The sequence below is a fragment of the Cricetulus griseus genome, chromosome 4 (assembly GCF_003668045.3).
Source record: "Cricetulus griseus strain 17A/GY chromosome 4, alternate assembly CriGri-PICRH-1.0, whole genome shotgun sequence".
Lineage (NCBI taxonomy): Eukaryota > Metazoa > Chordata > Mammalia > Rodentia > Cricetidae > Cricetulus > Cricetulus griseus.
This window is the reverse complement of record NC_048597.1, coordinates 20905212-20931796: the sequence shown is the minus strand read 5'-3', so window position 1 is coordinate 20931796 and position 26585 is coordinate 20905212. Positions and strand designations below refer to the sequence as shown.

Below are 26585 nucleotides of genomic sequence, written 5' to 3'. Positions count from 1 at the left end.
TCCCTGTGTAATATTTGTCTTTTGAGGTAATGGCTGGCCAGTAGAAAATGTACCTCTTAAGATTTATGAATACAGGTCTGTGAATCATAGATCAAATCCAAGTTTTCTGCTTATTGAAGTAGTAAGTGAAGTAGGTCATGAAAGAAATGAGAGATTTGGTGGGGTTGGAGGGGTTGACAAAGAGAACCTGGCCAATGGCTGTGGTTATCCATTTAAAACTTTTAAATCCTCTAATGTAGAATTGTGAATATAATGTCACATAGATAGAAACACATTTAACAGGAACCTGTGTTGAAACTAAATCACTTAAAATAATATAGGATGCAAATAAACATTTGTATTGACTACATTGAGAACAATATTCATTAAAATTTGCATAACTGCTAGGGAAAGTTTCTTTTCAAGGAAGTCAATGATTGCTGGCATTTAGAAGACTGGGAATGTTACCTCTTCACAGAGAAACAGACAGTATATATTGGCAAGCATATGCTCACACTGGCACACACACACACACACACACACACACTATATATATATTATATATTATATATATATATATATATATATCCTAGTATTTTGATTCTGCAATTCCAAAATTCAAAGCTATAGAAAGCCAGATAGACTTTTATCTTGGAAGGTTTATTTATTTATTTATTTATTTATTTATTTATTTATATCTTGTTATGTTTCATGTATATCAGTGTTTTGACTGAGTGTATGTCCTGTGCATCATGTGTGTGTAGTATCCATGTAGGCCAGTACAAACTGTCAAACTCCTGTGACTAGAGATCTACAGAGATTGTTGTGGGAAACTGTGTGGATGATGGGAACCAAACTCAGGTCCTCTGGAAGAACAGCCAGTCTTCATGACCACTGAACTATCTTTCCAGTCTGTAACCATGGAAAGTTTGTAATGCAGAATTTACAAACAATCTAGACTAGAACATGATTTTCTTCCAAATAGTATACATCGACAGACTTAATTAGCAATAAAATATCCTTCCTAAACCACAATTAAAATGTACAAGGATTTATGTAAATTTTTTCCTCTATTCATTTTGGTGTGTGTTTGTGGTATGTGCATGTGCACAGACAAACATATGTGTGGAAGACTGTGTGTGATTAGAACATTTGGAGCGTCAAGGTTATATTGGAAATTATTCTCCACAGCTCTTTCACCTTAGTAATGGTAGGCACAGTTTTTTTTTTTCCCAGCATAATATTTTTATTAACTATATGGGAATTCCACATAATGGAACCAGATCACACTCACCTTCCAGTCTTCCTGGTCTGTAACCCCCATCCTTATGATCTCCTTCACTACCCCCCAAAAGAAGAAACACACCACACACATACACACACACACACACACACACAGAGAGAGAGAGAGAGAGTCCAATTTGTGTTGTCCATAAACTCATTGGAGCATGGTCAAACTCCCAGTGGCCAGACCCTTAAAGAAAATTTAGTCCTTTCCCTCCTGCACCCCAGTCAGAAGCCACCAGTGTGGAAAGCTACACTTCAGCATCATTATCACAATTTTTAAGAATTCAATTTCATGGCTTCCTGTTTAGACTGTTACATTTGGGGGGACAGGGTAAGGTTGTCACAGAAGTATTCTATGTTTCTCTTTCTCAACTGTGAGTCTGCAGTCATTAATAATACTAGAAAAGTAGCTTCCTCTAGGTACAGTTTCTTAACTCAACCCAGGGGCCATGGCTCTGCCTAATCTTGCTCCAGTCTTTGACTTTCCTTGCTGGAATTAAAGGAGTGGTGTAGTCTCCATGTGCATGGGCATTTATGTGAATCAGAGAATCTCTAAGCTCTGAGCCATCTCCCAAGCCCCAACATTTTCCTTTTAAATGGTGGTAACAATGTGCCTCAACTCTGCATTTTAAGCAAAATGATGCTGAGTTATTGTTTCTGCAGTAACTAGACAATAGATTAATATATCTTCATGTGTTCCAAATGTTAATGGTACATTAGCATAGATGGGCATTTCCTACACTGTTTGATGCATTCATCCAGAGCCTGTACTAACCCCCTGCCAATAGAGAGGAAACCACTAAAAACATCACTTGAGATTGAAAAATGATATTTCGGGAGGAGACCTCTTCTGTTCCTCTGATGTTAATGTGGCTATTGTACCATAACCTGGCCTATAGAGGAACAAACTATAGCACTAGGTTCAATCATTAGGCACATGTGAATGTGGCCTCTCCTACCCCAGGCTCCAAGCTTAATGGCTTGTAAAGAACTAGCAGCTTCTTTTCATGAAGAACACAGTAGGAGATGAAGCTAGCCATAGAGTGAGAGCCATAGCTGTCAAGGGCATGCAGAACATCTCTAAGAAGTGGGCAGGCTGGCCCAAGGAGAACTGCTGATGGACTCTTAAGTTCCATAGCAGGACCCTTTAAAATGTCAGATCTGTAAAGGGTTAACAGAAGAGAAAAAGGAAATTATGTCCAAGGGTTACTGAGTAAAATTATTTCATTTTAAACTGCATAGATTCTGAAGTTTTAATAAAGGCAATAGACTTAAGAGATCCAAAATAATCTTTCCATAGGATGAACAGGAGTGGGATGAGTTGGTAAGACTGGTGTGTGTTTGTGAGTGCGAATTCTTATGAGAAAATTATCTTTGTATGCTTAAGTCATTGCAAATAGGATTTATGTTCCTGAAGTCAAACTCACTTTGAATCAATAGTTAAGGCACTCACATACATAACAATAAAGGAAAATAAACACTAACATGACAATGTAGCCTGCTGCACTTAAGTTAAAACAATATCTAAATAAGGAGTCAAAAGTCCATTTTTATGCATGGTAAAGATTCCTGTCAAATATTAAATGTAAATATTATTTTGGAATGTACGATGGTAAAGTGATGTTCACTGATATCAGATGATAGATAGATAGATAGATAGATAGATAGATAGATAGATAATAGATAGATAGATCGATAGAGGTTCCTCTCTTCACTAATGCTGAGTAAGAATAAGAAAGTGAGGCAGAGACCTTATGAAGAAGAGTCAACACCCCCAATACTTGAAGATAGCCCTTAAATTCATCAGAATACAGAATGATATTATTTCTGAGAACAAAAAATAAGGTTTACAAGGATGACAGCATTGTTAGCAATGCTAGAAAAGAAGGGGTTTTGTATAAATTATTACAAATTATTATGCTGAAAATCCATTGACACTGGATTCAGCTATAATGTTATAGAATACTAGAATGCATTGTAAAGATATCTAGGTATCTCATGTGTCAGATTTTTATAACATTGTGCTTAGTACAGATTACAAAGCAGTTTCATTCGTGTTTAATAGAACATGATATTAGTTCTATTAAAGTTCATCAATATTATTCTCAGGCAAATCTCTGAGTGTTCTATTTAAAATGTTCCAGTCACAGCATTGTAATATTAAACATATCACACAACATGGGACAATAGGTTCCTTAAATCTTTTTGGTTACCATGCATCGTAGAAACCCCATCACTGTTATAGGGTGATTTGGGGAAGCACCTGAGTTGTAATTTCAAGAGGAAGCAAGATAGGGATCCCCAGCTGCTGTTCTGATTTACCCCTCATACAGATCTCTCTCTTTCCTTCTGCCTTCAGAGTCCAGCTGCCATGTAAATAGATAATCACAGGAAAGCAAGTGGCATACAAATTTGAAAATCTGATATTGGACACTGATGTAATAGAATTCAATTTTAATACCAGTGTCCAATAAATGGAGGCTAAGAATAATGGAGAGTAAAGTCACTTGTCACAGCACATTAAGATGGGAATTATGCTTCAGTATCTCAGTTTACCTGCCTTCCCATGATATAGTGTGACAATTTATTGATGTATTGTACTTTGTTAACCAACTTATAAAGTTTTTCCTCTGAGAATTTCCATAGCAATATTCAAATAAGTATAGGCTGTATTATTCACCATTCTAATTGTATTATATTAACTTTTCTCTACCCACTTTCTGATTTGTGATACATATAATTGTGTATGGAAATAATGATAAAAACTTCAGGTTTCATTAACATGGTGAAGAGGCTAACTTAATGTTAGTGCACCCATCAAGGCTGTAGGCTAAAGATATTGTGACTAGGCCTTACCCTACAATAACCAGGAAAAGCCACAAACTGTACCCTGTGGGGAACAAATCAGAATTGAGCCAAATAAGTACTAGGTGCTCCAGAACATTAAGAATAGCTTACCTAAATTGTATATAGGTTGCTAACTTCCTTATAGCAACACAAGTACCAACCCCTGTTTGATAAGACTCCTGCTAACCCACTCCTGCCCAATCAGGAGTTCTACCCCCATCTGAATCCTGAATTCCCCTATATCTCCTCTTTTACTCCTTAAAAACCATGTGTCAACTGAGCTCCAGGCTCTCCCTAATCCAATCACTGTGTCTTAACATACAGAGAGCCCAAGTCCAAGCTTGCAATAAAGGCTCTTTGTTTTTGCGTATGAACTTGGACTCCTGGTGGTCTCTGCAAGGGCTCATGATGCAGGCATGACACATAGCATATATGTAAACAAAATCTGGGGAAGAAATAATTTCGTCTTACATTAACCAACTTTTATTTTCTGGAAGTGTATGAAACTGAAGAAACATGAATATTAAAGATTAAAGAACTGTATTTAAAATGGGAAATGTATTTTTAGATATTTTACATTGTGTTTTGCTATTATCAAAGTAACCTCCCCCATTTTAGATACAAACTACAAAGCCAAAGGGAAGTGTCTAAGCTTTCTCTTTCTGTATTAAAATCATCTGGAAAAAAAGGAAAGTCAGGGATGTAAGAGTAAGCTGATAATAGAACAACCTAGAGAGAGATAAGGATCACATTCAATATCCACTAATGTCCACAGAGATTGTGCCCATGAAGCTCTGAGCAATTAAAATAAACAAGCGTGGAAATCTTCATCTATTGAACAAGCCAACTTAATTTTAAGACATGTCAAAATGAGGCTACTGATTCTTTCCATGGTATCCCCTTATGTGTGACCACATATTGAAAAAGCAGGGGGAATCCTCTAGAGCCAACTATGGACTGCTTATCAATTAGATTGAGAACCCCTACGTTGTCCAATCCCTAATTATATATAACTGTGCCATGATCAGAGGCAACTTCTTTGCCAATGCAATTAACTTTTTTTTTTTTCTGTGAGATTAAATGGATTTGAATCACCGGCATAACTTGCTTGCAAGGTTAATCTCTCAGGAGATAACGGTGTTGTTTTCCAGTGTGTTACTCCATAGGATTCAGCTCTCAAATAGCCCTGTCAGCCCAGTTCCACATCAGCATTGTAGGAAACCCAACTTTACATGCGGCTAAAATCAAATCTAATGTCTTGTCTCACTGCCGGGAGACAAATATTTGACTTAACCCAAATTACCATGAATCCAATAGGTGTTTGAATAATCTAATCTTGTTTTTATGCTACAGAGACGAAACTAAGTACCCAGTTAACACATTCACCTTTGTAACTGTGTGTAGTCACTGAGAGTGGCTGTAAAATTGCCAGTGACTGTGCCATGATGGTTATTTCCAGGATGACCTTAGCAATTTTAAGGTAAAATTCACTTGACATTGTAAAAGCAATACTGTGGCTATAATTGCATAGGTGGAGTTGTTTAAGTCCTGTAAGAAGAAAACTGTAATAAAAGGACATTAGAGCTAACTACTGCTTGTAAACCTTACCTTGCCTTTATCTGCCCTAGCAAGAACTGCCTCGGAGCAGTGCCTATAAAGTAAGGAAGTCATCAGACAGTTAGCTTTACAGGTCTCCTTTGACTTAACAGTGTATGTCTAAGGGGAGGAAAGCTGGATAACCATGGAATAATATTAGTGTGCCCTTCCACAGAACTTGGTGATAATGGTCAGGCTACCTGGATTAGATTACATAAATTCTGACTGAATTAATTTATTTCTGACAACAATGTTCACTCTTGGAATCAAAGATCAACATAGATAAAATTCAGAGGAGAAATTTCTTTTCTCACCATGTTTTAAACACAATAGTTCATGTTTTGTTTTATTTTTTATGATAGACTATGAAGGGCCATTACAGAGTATGCCCCCTGTGAACAAATTTCATCACTATCCTGAAGCATTCAAACAGGTTTTAGAATACAGTAGGTGCTTGAGAAACACACCCAAGAACGCTGCTTTCACCAATGAGGATGATTTACTCAACCATATAGTTTGAATTCTTACATGAAATCTGTAGCATATATATATATATATATATATATATATATATATATATATATATTAAATTCTTATGTTTTGGTTTTTATATGCATGACTATTCTGCCTGAATGTGTATCAGTGTGCCATGTATGTGTACCTGGTGCCTGAGGAGATCAGAGGAGGCTGTCAGAATCCCTGAGACTGGAGGAGGCTCATTTTTTTTTAATGTTCTTGAGGTAAATGATTCAAATGTAATAAGTGAGGTGGTTCCCACTGTTCACATTATTTCTCTAAAATAAGGAGTCACAGAGCAGCAAAGTCACTCTCTCACATTGGACTCAGCTTAAATCAGACCAACACTTCCCTGTCCTATTTTTCTTTCTTTTCCCCAATTGCTTAAAATTTTATATAATATCTATATCTATCTATCTATCTATATGTGTGTATGTGTAATATATATATATATATATATATATATATATATATATATAATCATTTCACTTTGCTAAATTCTTCCAGATATCTTCCCTTGCCTGACAGTTTGACTCTGTCTCTGTCTCTGTCTCTGTCTCTCTCTCTGTCTCTGTCTCTCTCTCTCTGTGTGTGTGTGTGTGTGTGTGTGTGTGTGTGTGTGAGTGTGTCTGTGTGTCTGTGTCTTTCTCTGTTTTCGCTGGTCTCTGTGTTTCTCTTTCCTGTTTTCTTGATTTTGGGTGTTGTTTTGTTATACATAATAGATTTTTAGTTTTCCTTCAACTTATTGTACACAAAACCCCTCAGGTCAGCTTACACCATCAGATAAGTGTTTCTCAGCTTCCTAAATCAATTCTTTCACAGGAAGTACCTCTTGATAAATTTAATCTCTTGGGTTGAGTTAATAGCTATTTTTAAAATAATTTAGAAGTTGAAACACAATTCTTGACAGGCTCAAGGTTCTCTTACAGCTCCCATAATATCTTTAGGGAAAGCAGGGTAAGTATTTCATAATACAGACACATTACTGGTAGATCTAATTGCTGTGGCAATGACATTGGACTGTCTCCATTTCCCTGGTAAGGCAGTCTTTACTGCTATGATACAATGTTGCCCTACTCAAGAGCTTGTGGGAGCTACAAAACAAAATAGCAATGAGTGTTTCTTTAAATAGAAGAGCTATACTTGTGGGCTTTCAGTGCTGATATTCAGTGACCACTAATTTCATATCTTCCCAGACAAAACTGTATTTTTATTCATTACCGTGAAGAGGCAGTTCTAAGACTGTTAGAGATGACTGCATATAATTTATGGGTGAACTTAGAGTTATCTGAACTAGGTGGACAGAAGTAGTCTACAGGCTTGCATTGAATAGAGTTATATTTACTTGTTTCTTTAATGAATTATGGGACATTCCCTGCCTTTCTCAGCTGGGACTTCAATCAGCAGTATCTACAGGGAGTACTACCAGAGATTATTCATTATCCAGAAGGTTTGAAAAGAAGCCTTGATCTTGTGTTAAAAAAACACAACCAATGTGGTGTCATAACATCTTTTTCCATAGTGATGCTCCCATTCTAAGTTTGGGTCGTGCCTCTCAAGCCTCAGAAGACACTCCATTAGAAACTTATGCCAAACTTCAACAGTGCACTATGACCTTAAGTAGGGACTTCACCATAGCATGCATGGAATTAGAAAAGATATTTTGGCTATACAAATAATGCTGCTATGAACACAGTTGAATAGATGTCCTTATTGTATGACTGTGCATCTTTTGGGTATATGCCTAAAAGTGGAATCGCTGAACATTCATCTGGTAGCTGATGGAAGCAGAAGCAGACACCCACAGCTAAACACTGAGCTGGATCCTGGAATCCAGTTACAGAAAGAGAGGAGTGATGAGCAAAGGGGTCAAGACCAGGCTGGAGAAACCCACAGAAACAGCTGACATGAACAAGGGGAGCTCATGGACCCCAGACTAATAGCTGGGAAACCAACATAGGACTGATCCAGACCCCCTGAATGAGGATGTCAGTTTGGAGGTCTGGATGATCCATGGGGCCTCTGGTAGTGCATCAATATTTATTCCTAGTACGCAAATGGACCTGGGAACCCACTGCACATAGAGGGATACTCTCCAGATACACAGGGGAGGGTCTGGGCCCTGCTCCATATGATATGACAGACTTTGAGAATTTCTGGGGAGTAGCAAGGGGATGGGATAGTGGGTTGGTGGGGGGCAGGGGAGGGAGAGAGAACTGGGATTGACATGTAAAACAAGCTTGTTTCTAATTTAAAGAAAAGTAAAAAAAAAAAAGGTATTTTACTATCAGGGGAAAATAATTTTAAAAGTGTACATATTATCTCAATTTTTAGAGTATTATGATGTCAGAATGAGTAAAAAATATGTCAATATGTATTTAAATCCATATACAAGCATATGTATATATATATTATATACATAAATGTATGAATATATGTATCTAACACCTGATAAATTTATCAAAAATTAATGAGTGATTAACATTGGACAGGTTTGTTATTTCAAATTGTCTTAGAAATAGTGTGGCTTTTAACATTTGGTAATACACATTTTGATCATCTTAAGTACATGAAAAAGGAGATAAATTGATGTTCCTTTTCAAATTTGACATTAAAGTTTTCATCGCAAAGGCCCCTGAAACCCCAACTCTAATCAACATGGGCTGTTCCAGTTAGCGAGTAATTGTTCATATATGTCCTAAATTTTAGAGTTAACAAAACTGCAACTACCTATAATTTGTAAGAACTAGTATTGTCAGTCTCATGGGATATAAAATTATTGATGAGACCAACTTTGAGCTTGTTAGTGAGGAGCTTCTAGTTAAGCTAATCTAGTTAACCTAGTCTGAAGAGCTCCTCTGAATACATAAATCATATTGTAAGAGTGTGGTCCTGTGCAGAGTTTAAAGGAAAAACATGAACCAAGCAGTAGTGTTGACAAATCCTTACTTCTTTACTGTAGATGCTATATAAGCAACCAGCTGCACCATGCTTCTCTGCCCCCATGGCCCAAGATGCTCCTTTATTCAGCTGCTTCTTGTCAAGTATATGGCCACAGAAACAAGCAAAGTAACTAATACTTAATTTAGAAAAGAGTTTTACCAAAGACAGTCAGCTCTGCAGGGTCGCTGTCTCTTTCTCCCACCATATTGGTGCCCACACAGGTATACATCCCTGCATCACTTTTCCTGGTATTTGAGATCATCAGTTTCCCACCACGGATCTATACAAAATAAACAACAGAGACAGAAATGATAAGGAGGCTCTAAATAATAATTTTGAACATTGAAGATCAGCCAAAACTTATTTTTGAAAGCAATAAAAGTTCTATTATTCAAAGAATTTAGATTGTAAGTAAAATGGCTTGTATAAATGATTGAATTTTGAGATGGTTTTGTATACAGCAGAAGTCAAAGGGAATAACTTCAAAAGAATGAACACAAAACAAAACTGCTAAAGACCAAATTCTCATTGGCATGGTAACTCTTCATAAAAATAATAAAAGCAGAAGCATTTGAGGATATAGTGCAATCTCTACCTATCATTCAGATTTCATGTAATGGTACAATCTCAATGTATGTATACATGGTATAAATTCACATCTATAACAAGTATAGGCTTAAATATAACAGATAACACATAGGAATTTTGTTGAAATAATGTTTTGGCTTAATCGTTTTGTACACTGTGAAGATTTGTCTAAGTCAAGGTACCTTCTCACTGGTTTAATGAAAAGCTGAATATCCAATAGCTAGGCAGGAGGGGCAGGATTTCCAAGGACAGAGAAGAGGAGGAAATGAATATAGATCCAAGGAGACAGCAGCAAGATGGAGACCAAATTGGTCATACAGAATGGTGGAGAGATTAAAAAAAAAAGAAAAAAGAAAGAAAGAAAGCCATATGGCAGAATGTATACTTCTTAACATAAGAAGGTTAATTTAAGTTTTAAGAGCTAGTTGGGGACAGGGCTGAGTTTAGGACAACCTTTCATAATCAATAAGAAGTCTCTGTGTCATTCTTTGTGAAAGTTAAACAACAAAATAATATTTGCCTAGTCAAATGAAACATTTAAAATACATTAACTTTCAGTCATTGTATTTTTTCTAAATGGGGAACTACTAAATAATATCAAATGCAAATTTTATTTCCATGAAGCTGTCCTCATTATTTCCTTTAATAATGCTGAATCTAGCTTAATGGCTACCATTTATATTTTAATATCAATATATAAAGCATAAATGACTGGTAGAAACCTCTAGAGACAAAGATATTAACATTACACAATAATATCACAATTACATATTCAAATTTGTGCAATCATTAGTATTTCACAGATATTTATGATTGTATTACTGAGTCCCATCCAAAATTCAATATGTTGTATATGATAAATTAATATTTGGATCCAATTTTGTTATTAATATGGTAACAGAATTTTTTCAGATTAGAAACACAGTGTCTCTAGACATTTCTTATAAGTGGACTCACACTTATTCTCTCTTCCTTGTCATCAATTCGGACTTTGTCTTTCTTCCAGTAGATGGTGGGTTCTGGATGTCCCCGTGGGGGCTGGCACTCCAAGATTGCAGGCTCTCCAGCTGCCACTACCACATCTGTGGGGTTTTGCCGGAAGTCATCTCGCAATACTGAAAAGTAAGTTAAAAACATACTTAATAACAATATTCCATTTTGTCTTGCTAATATTAACTTCAAGTCTTACGCACATGATGCATGCTTGGTATTTCCAGTGCACCTAGCCATGCTGACTAGAAAAATACCCAACTTAAGTGCCCACTGATGGGGAAAGAGATATTAAGAGGGCATTCATATACAATGGTTCTAAAATCCAGATTTAAAAATTAGATGTCAAACAGCAATGAAATAAGACATTTATGATATAATTCTGAGCTGTAATAACCAAGCAAGGTATGGAACACTTCACATACTGTAGATCTATTTCTATTAAGAAAAGCATGTGTGTGTGTGTGTGTGTGTGTGTGTGTGTGTGTGTGTGTGTGTGTGTGTTCATAACTGCATTACAATGAATATCTAAGATAAACTAACTCCTGAAGCAGGGTATATAGATATGGCTTATGGTTACATGGGATATTGTTCTATGAAGGAAGTAGAGTGGGGACTCTGAGAAGCTCTCTTTCTTATGACTTGAGCGCAGGCACACCACACAGCTTTCCATACTTCAGTAGTCAGACTCATTGTTGACTTTTGCAACGCACTAGCACCCACAAACAAGGGTTTCATCATTTTTTTATTCTCTCTGCATCCCCACCTGCCAAGTGACATCTGGGTAGCGTGATGTGTGGAGCAGAGATGCCCTTCACAGCACTGTTGCAGCCTGAATCGTCCCTGTTTTCATTAGTGAAGAGAACAGCAGGTTGGACCTCCCATACAACCTCCAAAAATCTGGCATGTGTCAGATGTCCAAATGTCACATATCTATCAGTATGATCATTTCTTCTGCTGGCAAGATGGGAAGTCTACAGTCCCTATCAGACCTAAGAGAACTGAGTATTTTTGGCAAATAGCAGCCATCACTATTTTAGTAAAAATTTCCATACGAGTTCAGACTAGCTAACGTAATGTTTACCTTCACTGTCTCCATGTTTCCCAACTGCATTCATTTCCCTTTGCTTTGCCATCCCAACACTCACAAGCTTTATTTTGTCTTACACAATTAGCTTTGTCTAATTTTGTGTTCTTTGAGACAGCCTCACTATGTAGTCCAGGTTGGCCTCAAATCAATGATCCTATGATTCTCCTGCTTGTCAAGCATTGTGACTTTAGGCATATAGTATAATTCGCTAACCAAGATTTATTTTGAAATATTAAAGGTAAAATTTCTATCTACCTATCTTTCTGTCTATCTATCTACCTTATCTATCTGCATACACTGTTCCATTATATATAGTATACATGTACACACTTCTGCATATGTTTGTTTATATATGCATGTGCATGTCCATATAGATGCATAATGTGTATAAATGCATGTATGATCTAGAAATGTGTGTGTGTGTTGTCACTAGACAGCCTCATATAGTCTGTTAAATAAAATAACTATTATCAATGGGCATTAAGTTAAGTTGCCTTCCCTGTCCTATTATCAGCCCCATCTCAGCCCTCCACATCTTTCCTTGTTGTGTGGAGTCTCTAGATTAATTTTCATTCTCCATCTAAATACAAAAATGTCTATCCTGAAAATAGTCCCAGAGAGACAAATGAATAGCTTTTCGGGTGTTTTTTTTTTTTTTTTCTCTCATAATACATCCTTTAACATAGCTTTTCATCTTAACGAGGGCATTGCCATGGAAGAGAGAAGTACGTTCCTATTGTAGGAACAGTAATAAAGGATTCTTGGCAAACTGTTCAATATCATCTTAGAAGAAGATTCATTTAAGGCTTTTCTCCTAATGACAGGTGTTACACACTAGCACTGAGATGTACACAGGTTTGTCTTTCCTGTCATCTAGCAAAGTGCATGGGATATTTATACATAAGGACTGGATAAATGAAGAGAGGGTATACATTTTGACATTCACACAAGGGATGAGAAGGGTTAACCCTGGGGTTTCTCTTGTAGGTATATCCTCCAGGGAGAGAAAGCTGGCGACTAATTTATATTCTGAATAGAGAACAGCTGCCTATTTATGCGATGCTAAGAAGTGCAAAAATATGGCAACGGGGTGATGAACCCCCTCTGTTATCCGGTCCTGGAAACAAATGGTGTTTTGGCAGACTCTCAATCTGTTCCAAAATCGCACATCTGGCCATTTGAAGGCCCTTCACCAGAACTTGCCTCCTAACAGACGGCATGCCAAAGAGCCTTAGCTCAAATGGTACTAAAGACCAATGCAAATCCTTCTTAGAACCAGTCTAACATGGATTTGCAGAAATTTAAATTTGGTAAAACAGCCCTTTGACATGGTGAATGAAATGAAGAAATATCACAACAAAGTGTAAGGACTGCTCTTCCAAAACAATATAACATGAGTCTTTGCATTCAAAAAAAAAAAAAAAAAAAAAAAAAAAAAGGAAAATGACTCCAATTTGCACATGAAGCCAAGAAATCTAACATCATCTGTAATTTTAGGCTTTCAGACTGTTCACTCAGAGAGTAGGGTGAGATAATGGTATAATTGGTACTGTACCCTCTTCAACGTGTAATATGCTCTTTGGGGTTTGCATGCAATGCAGCTAACTTGTGTGTTCCCTGTCACCATTTCATTTGCACTGAGTTGTGGGGTAAAACGTGTCTCCTCTGTCTCACTCAAACAAAACGTAAATCAACTGCACAATACTTCTGACAGGACATCCTAACAGGCTGAAATTTTCATTTTTCCCATTTTTCTCTGCCTTTGTATGTGTGTGTTGCTTATCTCTTGCCCCCAATCTGTAACATTCCATGCTAGAAGTCTACTTAAGTCTTTGGAAATAAATAAAACTTACAAGGTTCCTGAAGTTTTGTTTCTAAAAATAATTTTGTTATATTTTGAGATTATAATTACACCATTTACCACTTCCTTTTCCACCACCTTTCAAACCCTCTCATATACCCTTCTTCCTTCTTTGATCCTTTTCAAATGCATGATCTCTTTTTAGTTAATTGTTCACAGAGAGAGAGACAGAGAGACAGAGACACAGAGAGAGAGAGGAAGGGTTAGAGAGGGAGGGAGAGGGAGAGGGAAAAGGACAGGGAGAGAGAGAGAGAGAGAGAGAGAGAGAGAGAGAGAGAGAGAGAGAGAGAGAGAGAGAGAGAGAGAAACAACTTGCTTGGTTTGTATTATATTTCTTGTATTTTTTCAGGGATCACCATTTGGTATTAAAAACCAACTGGATATATGGAAAAAAATATAGGAGGCCTCAATCCTACACAAAGAACCAGGGCAACTAAGGAATGCTGAAAGCAGGAAAATACTCTAACTCACATTTTTTTTTGAAAATTATAAGATTCAGAAGACCCTGGCTAATTTTTTAAAAGATGCGGAGAGAAGGTGCTGCAGGATGCTGATCTACGTCATAAGAGGAGCCCCAGGGATTCAGCTTTTTTGAGTAGTGGCCCCTGCTGGGGTGAGCCATTGGTGATGTAGCTTTCTTTTAGTCACCCACACTCCTGTATTAAACCCCATCGTCTCACTGGTTCACTAAGCTAGACTTGGGCAGAATCTTTTCTCTGGTCTATTGTCAATGCGCTCTCTGGGTGAACAGAAGTTAATTTACTTGTCTACAGTACAAGTCTCTCAATAATTTGTTTGCCCCTGTTTTTCTCTTTTCATGCATGCCACATTATCTGGTGGTCAGAGTTTCTTAAAGGAGACAGAGGGAATCTTCTGTACATTCATCAGTAAGAAAACGAGATTCTCAATCTCACAACACTTGAAGACTCAAATTGCTATCAAATTCTGTCATGGTTTGTATACAGCAGCAGGTTACTCTTACAATGCCCCATACATACTTCATGCCAGTTTATAATTTTAGATTTTGCACATTTGACTCCTTTGTCTCACATCTCCATTTTTGGACTAATCACTTCTTCTGCCTTTTTTCTGAAGTAATCCATTCTCTTGTCTTTATATTTTATAACCTCAGTTAGAGCAAATCACTCAGATATTTCTTTTTTTAATTTATTTTATTTTATTAGTTCTAGTTAGGGAACAAGCTTATTTCAAGTCCCTTCTCCCTCTCACTCAGATATTTCTATTTGAGGTCATTAAAATTAATTAGCAATAATAATAAGGTTAGCCTAAACAATAAATGGACCTTTGAAAGATACATTTCTGAAATAGGACACCCAGGCTCCCCAGTGAGGCCATTAGTAATATAAAACCTGGAAACATTATTGATAGAGGTAGTCGTGCACACCACTGAATAAAGAAAACAATCCTAAACAAACTAAATAGCTTGTGAGAAAGGGAACCTAAAAAGGAATTATAATGATAAGCCAGAATAACAGCCATCTCAAGCCAAAGGCAAGTGAGGGAACAATGAACCTGTGCTCTGGGCAGGCAGAACATTACTCCCTGTGTTCATTGACAAGAGCCGCGAGAGCTGTGCCACAGCCACCCTGATTTCTCTATAAAGAAACCTGAGGGCAAGTTCCATGCACAGAGTTAAATTTTCCAAAATGAAATCTCAGTGAGCCACAACACTGAGAAAAAGAGAGAAAGCTTACATAGAACCAAACAGGAAACTATGGGCTGTTTTGCCATTTCTAATGCTGGGAATGGAATTCAGGAGCTCACACATGCTATACGAACACTCAGCCACAATGCCAGGCTCCGGGATATTCTTTATTGTAAATACATTATATGTGATTAGCATATGTTCATTACATATAATAACGGGTTTCATTTTGATAGTTGCGTATCTGTACTCAATGTATTCACTCTGCCCATCACCCTGTTGCTTCCCTCTCCCCAGCTAATCCCTTTCTACTTCTCAACTACCTCCTCTTCTGTTTCATGCCTCTGGGTGTGTGTTTGCATGGGAATGCAGGTGTGATGCCTGTGTGTGTGAGAGAGAGTGTGCACACACACATATGCATTTGCATGCCACCCAATAATCTTCATTATTGTTATTTACAGTAGCAGAGTAGTTTAGAAGTATTTGTACCTCACCAGTTTCTTCAACATTGCAGAAAATCTTTGTCCCTCCCTTCACCCATGGACTATATATAACTCTTCAGGGAACTGTGAGGTCCCTGTGTCACAACTCTTCTACATCTGGATGCTGGTGGACCCAGTCTTGTGCAGAGTTTTTTCAGGCAATCACAGGTAGATAGGTGTTTAACAATCATGATTTGCTCAGAATTCAGGGTTCTATACTACTACCACTATTGTGGGTTAAGGAAAAGAACCACATGACTATAATTTTTAATCCCTATGTTAAAGATAATTCACCAACAGTGATAGCTACAATTTGTTACAGATATTTTACATACTAACCATAGCCTTATGTTTTTCTGGAGGTCATTTGAACACATGTTCAGTAAGTTAAATAAGTGCAAGGTTCACACCTAGTGTGTCTGAGATTAGAATCCTGTCAGTCATTGCGGTAACTAATTTCTCACACCGCATGTTCTACTTCTAGTATTCCCATTACTGTCATTCAGAAGACCTTATATCTTCTTTAAATTAACACAAAAATATTGGATATCTTTAGGCTCTTCATTGAAGCTGTTATAGGTTTACTAAAATGAAAAGATCATATCAATTTTTATTCACTTTTTAAAGGTTTGCCTTCATCACTGCTATAGTGATGTGAAGAGACAATATGGCCAAGGCAACTCTTACAGGACAAAGCATTATCTGGAGTCCTATTTACAGTTTCAGAGGTCAGAAGTTTATTGTATTATCATCATAGCAGGAAGCATGGAAGTACACAACAGATGCAGGAGCACCATCTGAGAGAGAAAGTGGAGAGAGAGAGGGGGATATCCTGGCTTTTTCACAACCCACTCTCAGTGATACACTTCTAACAAGGCCAAACCTCCAAATCCTTCTAATCCTTTCAAACAGTCTCCCTAGTGACTAAACATTCAAATATATAAACCTAAGAGATTGATTCTGATTCAAACCAGGATAAGGTTAAAGCAAAATTCTCTCCTTAATACAAGTTCAGGTATTGCTTAGAATTACATTTCTAATTATATCTCCAGGCTTGCAACAAATGTATAAATAACTCTCCTACCCTAGGTAAACAGAGGAACCACTAATTACCAGGTTTCATTGGAACACGAAGCTCTTTCTGCCATAAGTATCTCTTCTCTACCTCTTTGTTCTCTGACTCTTGCTTATTTATTTCTCATGTATGTAACTCATCTGTGCTTGTCAGTTTCCAACTCATTCACAAGAAAATTCTTTTTATACTTAAGTTGAGAAGGTATTCTTCTAAAAACTCTCTTCTTGAAAGGCCACACAAGAATTAATCAAGTATCTTTCATTGGTTGATTGAACCATAAATTCTAAAATGTACATTTCAATCTTTTTTATCATTTAGCATAGACCACAATGTTTTAATTTTATTATGATATTTCGAAGACAAGATTTAGTTGCTTGGATTTAATGGATCAATGCCTTTGAATCCTCACCTTGTCTAATATAAAAACCAGACAGTTTGAGATACTAAGAAAATAGCAGATTTTGTGCTGGTACCAAAAATGGTGACATGGATTATTGCACAGAATAGCAAAACTCAATCAGCTATAGAAAACAGAAGGAATAGCCACTAGTAAAATGGAGGCAAAGTATTTCCTTAATCCTACCACCATCAAATCCCAGCAGAGGTTAACACTGGATCACTGGAAGTGATCAGGGTTATTTACAACACATGTGAAACACTGGATTGATTTTCCTTACATCTATGAGAGGGAAGCAGGCTGTCTCTCCATGGTCATTGCTGGCAGCCTTGTTGAGAGCCCAGAAAAGCTCCATGTGAGAGGATGGTAGTTCAGGAGCCAGAAAGATATCGATTGTTGGTATGCCTGGGAAAACCAACCCTGAACACATCACCAACTCTGACCGTTCTGGTTAAGTTTCCTTTCATATTAAAGCCAGCTTTCCTTTGCAACAGAAAGCTTCCCACTACAATGCAGCAGCTTGATTCTTATTTTTCTTATACTTTACTGTATTAAAAACAAACTTTCAAAGGTTTCACAGCCATATAAAATATGACTAGAAAGAGCAGGTCAGCTACCAACTGTATACAGAACACTATCTTATATTTGGGGAACAAAATATAAGTGGCTTCTCGTGGACAGAAGGAGAATGGGAAAGAAATTGCTCAGTAGGGAAACATCCTGCTACTGCTGTGCAAGCTGACACCCTGGAACCCCAGCAGCAAGCAGGCAATTCCAGCACCCCTCCCTCCAGAAATACGCCTTGTATAAGCAAACTCACTCAGCAAATGATGCAGATAAAGCAGCAGTATGAATTGGAGCATGTTGAATAAACAAGGATGCCCTGTGACTTGCTCATTTTCAAGTGATAGCACTTTGTGAAGCCTGGAATTCTACTGGGAATAAAATACACAAACACACAATTCACGCAAGAGGAATGGCCAGCTCCTTGCTCTTAGCCAAGTCTTTATTCTTCAATCTTTTTTTTTTTTTTAAGCCCTGCTCTGTCCTCACCCACGGTATAATTTGAAGTCTTGCTAAGAGTGCCAAGTCTTCCTTAATGTTTTCCATTAATGTTTAAAACTTGCTGAAGGATTCTTAGAAATTGCATGGAAACATTGTGCTCTCTGTAATTTGTATCCATAACCTCTGTAATGCATATGTTCTCCTTGGGGACCAAGTGTTGAGATCATTCATAAACTCTTGGATCACATGTGGCACTGCAAACTGGTGACATCTGACCATGGCAGACTCCAGGCCTGTCTCTGGCAATCATTTCCTTTGCTTTGCTGTGAAGGAGCCAGCACTTGGCATTCCTTCAACACTTGGAAGTACTATTTTTGGAAAAGCCTAGCATCTGATATTTGACAAGGATCTGCATACCCTACCCACAAGTTTATGAGGAAGCTGTGGCTTGATGCTAATTGATGTTTAACCAGTTTTTCTTCTTTTCTCCATTAAAGAACCCGTGTCTACAAAATTGGTCATGAGGTATTACAGGAAATTCTAAAAAAAAAAAAAAAGTGACACATTAGAAATTATGCTACATTGTGTCATGAGGAAAATAGCATGTAGAAGCATCACTACTAGGCAAAATGTGTTTGTGATGATACATTACTTCAGAACAAAATTTACATCGCATTAGAATATCTGTTCTCCTCTCAGAGTGACTGCATCTGAGCACTTCTCCATGGAGGACTGAGTACAACCCAAGGACCCGTAGCTCTGAGCATTAGAAAACAAGAGTATTTTTAACTGAAAATCTATCACTACACAGACAATCTGAGCATCAACTAAGATTGCTCAATATGGTCTCCAAAGGGGAGTTGAGCTTTTGTGGCACTTCTGATATCACCTATTACTTTTATAAATGTGGGTTTGGTAAGAAATAAATAAATGAGAAAGTAAACAAACTAGTTTTTCTATATGGAATTTATATTGACAGGGTAATTACAAGTGACCATCTGTCTGATATGAGTTTCGAAACCTGGTTTCTATTCCACGAGCCTCAAGTCCTCTGCCAAAGAGAAGAAGATGTGGGTGCCAGAATGGCCGCTCGCAGGCTACTGGTAGAATATATTCTATGCCCACTACTTTCACATTTTTCTCTACCACTCCCCATTTACCCTTTGGCCACAAAAAAAAATGAGGGACTCAATTAACTTTTATGTATATTTATAAAAATCTAATTTAATATAGCCATTTAAATTTTACTTCAAGTTTCAAATGGACATAAGAGATATGTTTAAATTCTAAGTTCACCAATCTTTTGTCTCCTCTGGAGCCTCATCTGTCCATTTGAAAGAAGTGAATGCAGAGCAGTGTTGAGTAAATATTAATGTGCTGTTTTTATGCAGGATGCCAACAGGTCATGTTTCTCCTCCCACCTGGCTGGTCCTAACTGAAAGCATTAGCTTTTACAGCATCCTGACACTGCTCAGGTCACAGAGGTGCACAACCTCAGTAGCATCTCCCTGTCATTCTATCCTAGCCCTGTAGCTTCAAGGCCTTGTTGCTCTGATGTTTTTCTCCCATGGTGCATTCTGATGTGCATGATCTCCATGAATTACAATGCCAAGTAACTGCCAGATGTCATGAGTTATAAACTCAATAGTCTAAGGATTATTACACATTAGGGCACTCTACAGTGCAAGGGTGTCCTGGAATTTATGTGTTATTTATTACCTATTGGCAGGGTCTCAAAGTAATCTCACCCCTGCTGATGAAATGGGGGTTGGAAAGAGAAGATCAGGGTTAACCTTCCCTGTCAAGAACCCATGTTACTTGAAACTACTCTTGCTTTATCTTTTCACTGGCATGACAGACATATACTATAATGCCTCCTTGGACTTTAGGTTTGAATATTCCTGACTGATAATAGCTATTGTTTCTTGAGCTTAACAATGTACTTTATAATAACTGTCTCAAAGTCGGCCAGTGAAAAGATATGTGAGGAACATTATTGTCCTTTTATAAAAGTGAAAATTTGGGGGGGGGGGTAGACTGATTACTTTTGTCTTTTATACAAAACCAGGGACTACATGAAACTGCATTGGATTAGGTTTGAATTTTTAATACTTCAAGAATCAAGTGCCACATGTCGGCAGGGTCTTGAGTATAACCCATCCAATAATGTGATTTGCATATGTCCACACTGCAAAATAGCATTACTCTACACTCTCATGAATGTTGCTGAAACAGACGTAATCTGACATCTCAGACTCTTCAGGAAATGTACAATTTGATGACTACATGACAAGGAGCTGGACGTGTCTCCTAACTGAAATGGTACCATGTTTATTTTTAAATTGACTGATGAAAAAAAAAAAAAGGCTTGAACACAGCTCATACCAAAGACGTTCAGACCCTCTTTCTTTTTTTCTGCACGACCCAAGGATTTCTGAATGCCACAGTTAACATGCAGCAGTCTCACTCTTCATCTACCGTAAACCCCCCAAAGCAGCACTGTGTTTTGACAGCTAAACAGGAGAGGGGAAGCAACGAGCACAGCTCAGCACTTTCTGTGAATGCAGATGTCTAGAAGACCAAGCTTTAATTACCACAGAAAACTGCTATTACGTCGCCAGAGTGACTGCAACACAATGTGCTTGACAACTTTTGTTTACCTATGAAAAGCAGAATTTCTGAGTGTATTGATGGTAGTCCACCCTCCCTGCAAGCCTCTCCCTTTAATCTGTGAAAACAAACTGATACTAGATGCAAATATTATCTTCTCAAAGCATAATGCATATTGAGGACCCCAATGAAAGTGGCATGTGTTTTTGCAAAAGTCATTAAGTGTTTGAAAAAATAAGTGTGTGTTTTAATTAAAAACCTACATTTGTATTTTTTTCTGAATGTGAGATTTATTACTGAACATAATTTGATGAGGTACAGGACAGCACCATGGAAGCCCTCAAGAGTTCAGCACCAACTACTTGCCCAGGGGATCACAAATTGAGATCTGTTTGCCTCCCTCAGCCATCAGGGATGTGCTACTTCTCAGCTACTACATTTTAAACCTTCCTATATTAACCTCAGTGAAGCCCACTCCTTTGAGATGTGTGTGGATTTTTTGGTGGTTCTAAGTAGGACTCAATCATATTTTCCTTCTTTTGCAGTTTAGCATGGAGAGACATGATGACTTAGACCATGTGATACCATTTACCCTAGAATGTAGCGAATTTTTAAAGTAAAGAGGTCCTTAGTCATTACAGGTTGAACATTAGGATGGAGAGATCAAAGATGAAGTACTAGACATGCCTTAAGCACAGAATTACTGGATACTATTCAGATTGAAATTCTCCAAATACCATGCAGTCACTAACAGAAGATGATAATTAGTACAAACCTCTATTATGAAAACTTGGATGGGTATACAAAATATATTTTAGATCAAAGACATTAAGATGATTATTTGCATTGCAAGATACTAAAGGAACAGAACTTCAGTAGTTTCTTTACCAAAATTATATCTTTTCCCCAAGAGGTTACAAGCAGGCTAACGTCTAAAGAGTGATTTTTGTAAAATATTTAACTTTTGCTAATTGATACCTAAATAGATTATACACTCATATTTTATTTTCCAACAGTTCTAGTGGTAGCTATTAATGCCAGGTAAGAGAAATATTTTATTATTATTTATTCATTCACTTTTGTTATTCAACAACTATAGACTGCACATTCTATTAAGAGCACTTTATAGCATACTTTGGAGTATGAAATATTTTGAAAAGATATTGTTTAAGACGTACAGAAAAATTTCAATTTGGAACTCAGAATGCAGCAAAACCAGAAAAAAAAGTTGGAATTATCCCTGAAGAAATGCAAAGGAGAGCAATGTTCTTAGTCTCCATGTTCTAGAATGGGTGTCTCAGTGTGTGGTGTGAAATCTTGTTAATAAAGGGCAAGAAGAAAATAAACATGCTGGAATGTGCTTGCATGTACATAAAACTCAGGAAAACACAGAAGACTCTAGTAATAACACATTCCATCAGAAATAAAAATATTGGGAAACGAAGAATGAGAGCAAAAGAAAAGATTTCACCACATCTGCTTTGCCTTTTCTTCTTACTTTCTTTTTTTTACTATTTAAATTAAAAATCGTATTTTACATACCAATCCTCATTCCCTCTCCCTTGAGTCCTTCCCCTTACCCCACCATCTCCCCATCCCACCACCCATACACTCCTCAGGGAGGGTGAAGCCTCTCATGGGGGATCATCAAAGTCTGTCACATCATTTGGGGCAGGACCTAGGCCTTTCCCCAGTATCTAGGCTGAGCAAGGTATCCCTCCATAGGGAATAGGCTCCAAAAGCCAGTTCACACACTAGGGATAAATACTGGTTCCACTGCCAGCAGCCCCATAGAAATATAACCACTTACAAGAGTCACTTGGTGAGACAAACTGAAACTACAGAACAGCTGGTCCACTCAATATAGAAGTCAGTACAACATGTTTGGGATGGTAGACAACCATTCCAGAAGCCTGATCAAGATGTACATTATTTTTATGATCATTATGAGACAGAAGGCAAACTCATAAAGTTTCTTAAGTTCCTTTCCTTTAACATCAGTAAAAGCCCTTGTAGGTGGACAACAGAAGAATGCAGGGTATGGAGATGAAGGATTACCATGTAGAGAAGTGTTTCAAATGTCACAAAGGAGAGGTTAGTAAACAACCCACAGAGAAAGAGTTGAGTCTGCTAAACTTGAGAAAGACTTGAAAACATCACATATGTTAAGTATCAACAGATACTTTTAAGAATAATGCTTATAGAACTATTTTTATTCTTTCCTATTTATGTATTGTGATACCATAAATGTGCTTAAGATATGTGAAAAAAATCTAAGTGACATCTCCTTAAAAATTATAAAAGATTTTCACCATAGAAAAGTTTATTAGTGATGCTTTCTCTAGAAGATGCATAAAATACCTTGCCAAAGATTATTTAAAAGTTACTGTATTGGTATTCCTATAGTTGGTATTTCATAGAGTTTCAAACATAAAGCAAATATTTGTTTTTACATAAATGAGTTAGTGGAGCACTAGGCCTGATGCTGCATTCCTGCAATCCCAGCACTCCAGAAAGGAGGGGGCAGGATACCCAGGATCTTAAGACCACCCTTGGCTACATAGGAAGTTCTGTGAAACCTAGCCTACATGAAACCATTTCCCAAAAACAAACATAGATTCTTTTAAAAGGATATAAGTGATGTGTATGCATATAGATAAAGTTTGATAATCTTATTGAGTATTTTATTATAGTTATTTTATAGGATGACAGTTAATGTCAGATCTATAAAATGCCTTGTAGTTAACCTTAAATAGTAAAATGAACACTGGGATAGTCTTTACCAATGAGTTTTTTTTTTTTTTAAATTCAGGAGTCTGCTGGCAATTGAACTTATCTAAGTAATGACATTGATTTACCAAGCAGGCACACATCTCTTCTCTCATAGTCGAATCATTGCAATCCCTTGGCCAACAGAATTATTATGCCAAAAGTTTCTGTCATATGTTTTGTCTTCCCATCACACAATCTTCCATTGGATAAAAAATATACTTTTATAACTGTACATTTCTTACTGTGACTTCTAGAATGCTATCTATATTTTATTTCTACTAGCCATTACTCAGCTATATACAGCAACTGAAACTTCCTATTATCAAGACATAGTCAGTTCACTCAAAATGAGTATCCCAACTATACATCTTTCTTCTCTCTTAATGACTTCTAACTCTGCCCTCACACTGATGACCCAAGAAATCATTCTTCAGCACCAAGCCCTCCTGGGACTTTAGCCCTGCATTTACCTTCCAGCCTCATATTGATGCTTCAATATCGTAGATTTAATATGCCCAATATTAAAGTCTTATTTTTGTCACAAAAGTCTCCTTGTCTTTAATCTTTCATGACAGTACCCAGCACCATTATATAAAAGTAGCTCGGGGAGTCATTCTTCTTCCATTCCTAATACACACACACACACACACACACACACACCCTTATATCAAATAGAGCATTAACAAGGACCTGTAATGGTGATGGGCATCCTGATTCCATTCTTTGCCTCCACTCCTTTTTAACTGTTTGAGACATCATTACATCTGCTGGATGTCACTTGACTTACTTTAGGCAGATAAAATATGAGAAAGAGAAGAAATTTCAACTTTTTACTGTTAAATTCACAAACTTGAGGTAGCCATTTTGGCATATAACAGGTATAAAGTGCACTTTGATTGACTAAAAAAGATGAATGACAAATTTCAATTTTTCTTATTGAATATGATAGTTACTTATTATGCATTCACAATGGAAAGTTCTACTGTAGTTCCAAGTTTTACTCACTCAATACATGAGAAATGTTTGTTATCAATGAATAGTCTTCATAAGAAAAGAATAATTATGGAACAGTCTTCCATGCAATGTCAATAGTTTCTTATTTTAATCACTATTTTATATAATTCATACAGTCCTGGAAATTTAGGGCATTGTATTGCTTATCATATCAGAAAGACAAAACCTTTAAAGTCCAAGTAATGGACCTCTATTTTAAAATAGCTCAGTTTCCTAGTAGATGAAGCAGACACATGTCCATTACATGACCAAGATTTCCCATCTAAAATGTGAAGAAAATATAATAATGATCCTGCACGAGAGAAAGCTTCATGAATGAAAGGACATAAATTTCAAGATTTCTAATTTTATTCTGTTAGTATGAATGAACAGGAGGCAGGACTAAAAATAGATCATTTTTATTCTAGAAAACACTTTAAAAATATTGTGAAGGAAAATTAGATGAAGTGGATATATTTTGTGAATCTGTAACCCAATAATCAAAGTGTATTAAAGATAATCTAACTTGGTGACTGAGGTTTTCATTATAATCAGTATTGCACCATACTGTGAGATGGTGATTTGAACATTAGGCTAAGTCTACTTTTAATTCAAAATTCATGATTAACATTTCTATGAGAATACATTTCCTTTTTTCTGTTTCTGAGTGCATTTCTAAGATGAGCTAGATTTGGGACACTTCATTTCTTCACAAGAAAGAAGAACACAAGCAAAAGTGGACTATGTTGATGATCAGAATGGTACTGCTCTCTCTGTAATGACTGCTGCTATGATATTAATTTACGATCCTTTAACCTACACAGCTGAGGTCTTCTCTTCTTCCCCATTTAAATAAACTTCTTCTTTTGGCTACTGTAAACCTTCAAATCATTTTATTTTTTCTCTTTCTTTTCACTTGCATTTATTACAAATCTATAAACTATGTATAACCCCACTGGTACTGGTTGACACGCAAAGTGAATTTTCATTGGTTTTTGCAATTACAAATAAGGAAAGAAGATTGCCTCTTCACCTATCCTTAACTCTTTGTAATTTATTCTTTGGTAAATTCATACATGTATACATATATTTACATCATACCTGTATTCCACTCCCCCTTCATCTCCTCTAGAACACCCCTCCCCACACATATATTCCTCCCAAATTAATGTCATTTTCTTCTTAATTTTTTGATATATAACTCACTGAGCTCTGCCCATACATGCATAGGTATATACCTGTCCATTGGAGAATAGGTGACCTACCACTGGTAACACCTCTGAAGAAAACTCTCTCTCCTCTCTCCAGCAGCTATCAGCTGCTAAAATCTCCACAGCTAGGGTGCAACTCATGAGCCCCTTCCCCTAAACACATTGGATATTTGACTGGCTTGATCTTGCTCGGGTGTTGTGCAGGTAACCACAGCTTCTGTCAATTTCAAAGTGCAGCAACTCTGTTGTTCATTTTTCTCTGAAGATAACTCTAATGATTACCATGAATGAAAATATTCAATTTTCTGGGTATGGTGGCTCATGACTTTAATACCAACATTCAGGAGGCACAAACAAGAGGATCTTTTTGAATTTGTGGTTAGGCTGGTCAACATAGTGATTTTTCAGGCCAGTCAGGGATACATAGTGTGACGCTGTTTTAAAGATAATTAATTATTTAATGAATAGTATAGTTTAAAACTGGTACCATTTGTCTTCTCTAAGCTTTTACCTCTTCCTCTTCAAAATTTGAACTATTTGTCTAGCATTTAACTTGTTAAAAAAAGATTAAGATAAAGGAAAAAGTAAAAGTAATTCATGGGGCTACTGGTTTCTGGAAAACTATAAATAACCTGTTCACAACAGTTTAATTTTTACTTCACCAAATGTCTTAGTTA

General features: G+C 36.9%; 1 protein-coding gene across 6 annotated transcripts in view; it reads right to left on the bottom strand.

Moving 5' to 3' along the window:
• Positions 1-26585, bottom strand: part of Robo2 (roundabout guidance receptor 2) — a 482486-nt gene that overhangs the window by 136520 nt on the left and 319381 nt on the right. For all 6 annotated transcript variants that reach the window (XM_027412411.2, XM_027412408.2, XM_027412409.2 and 3 more), the window contains 2 exons: positions 10714-10871; positions 9328-9448 (listed from right to left, as the gene is read on the bottom strand). In XM_027412411.2, coding sequence (XP_027268212.1) covers positions 9328-9448; positions 10714-10871 — 279 coding nt within the window. The remainder of the gene's footprint in view (positions 1-9327; positions 9449-10713; positions 10872-26585) is intronic.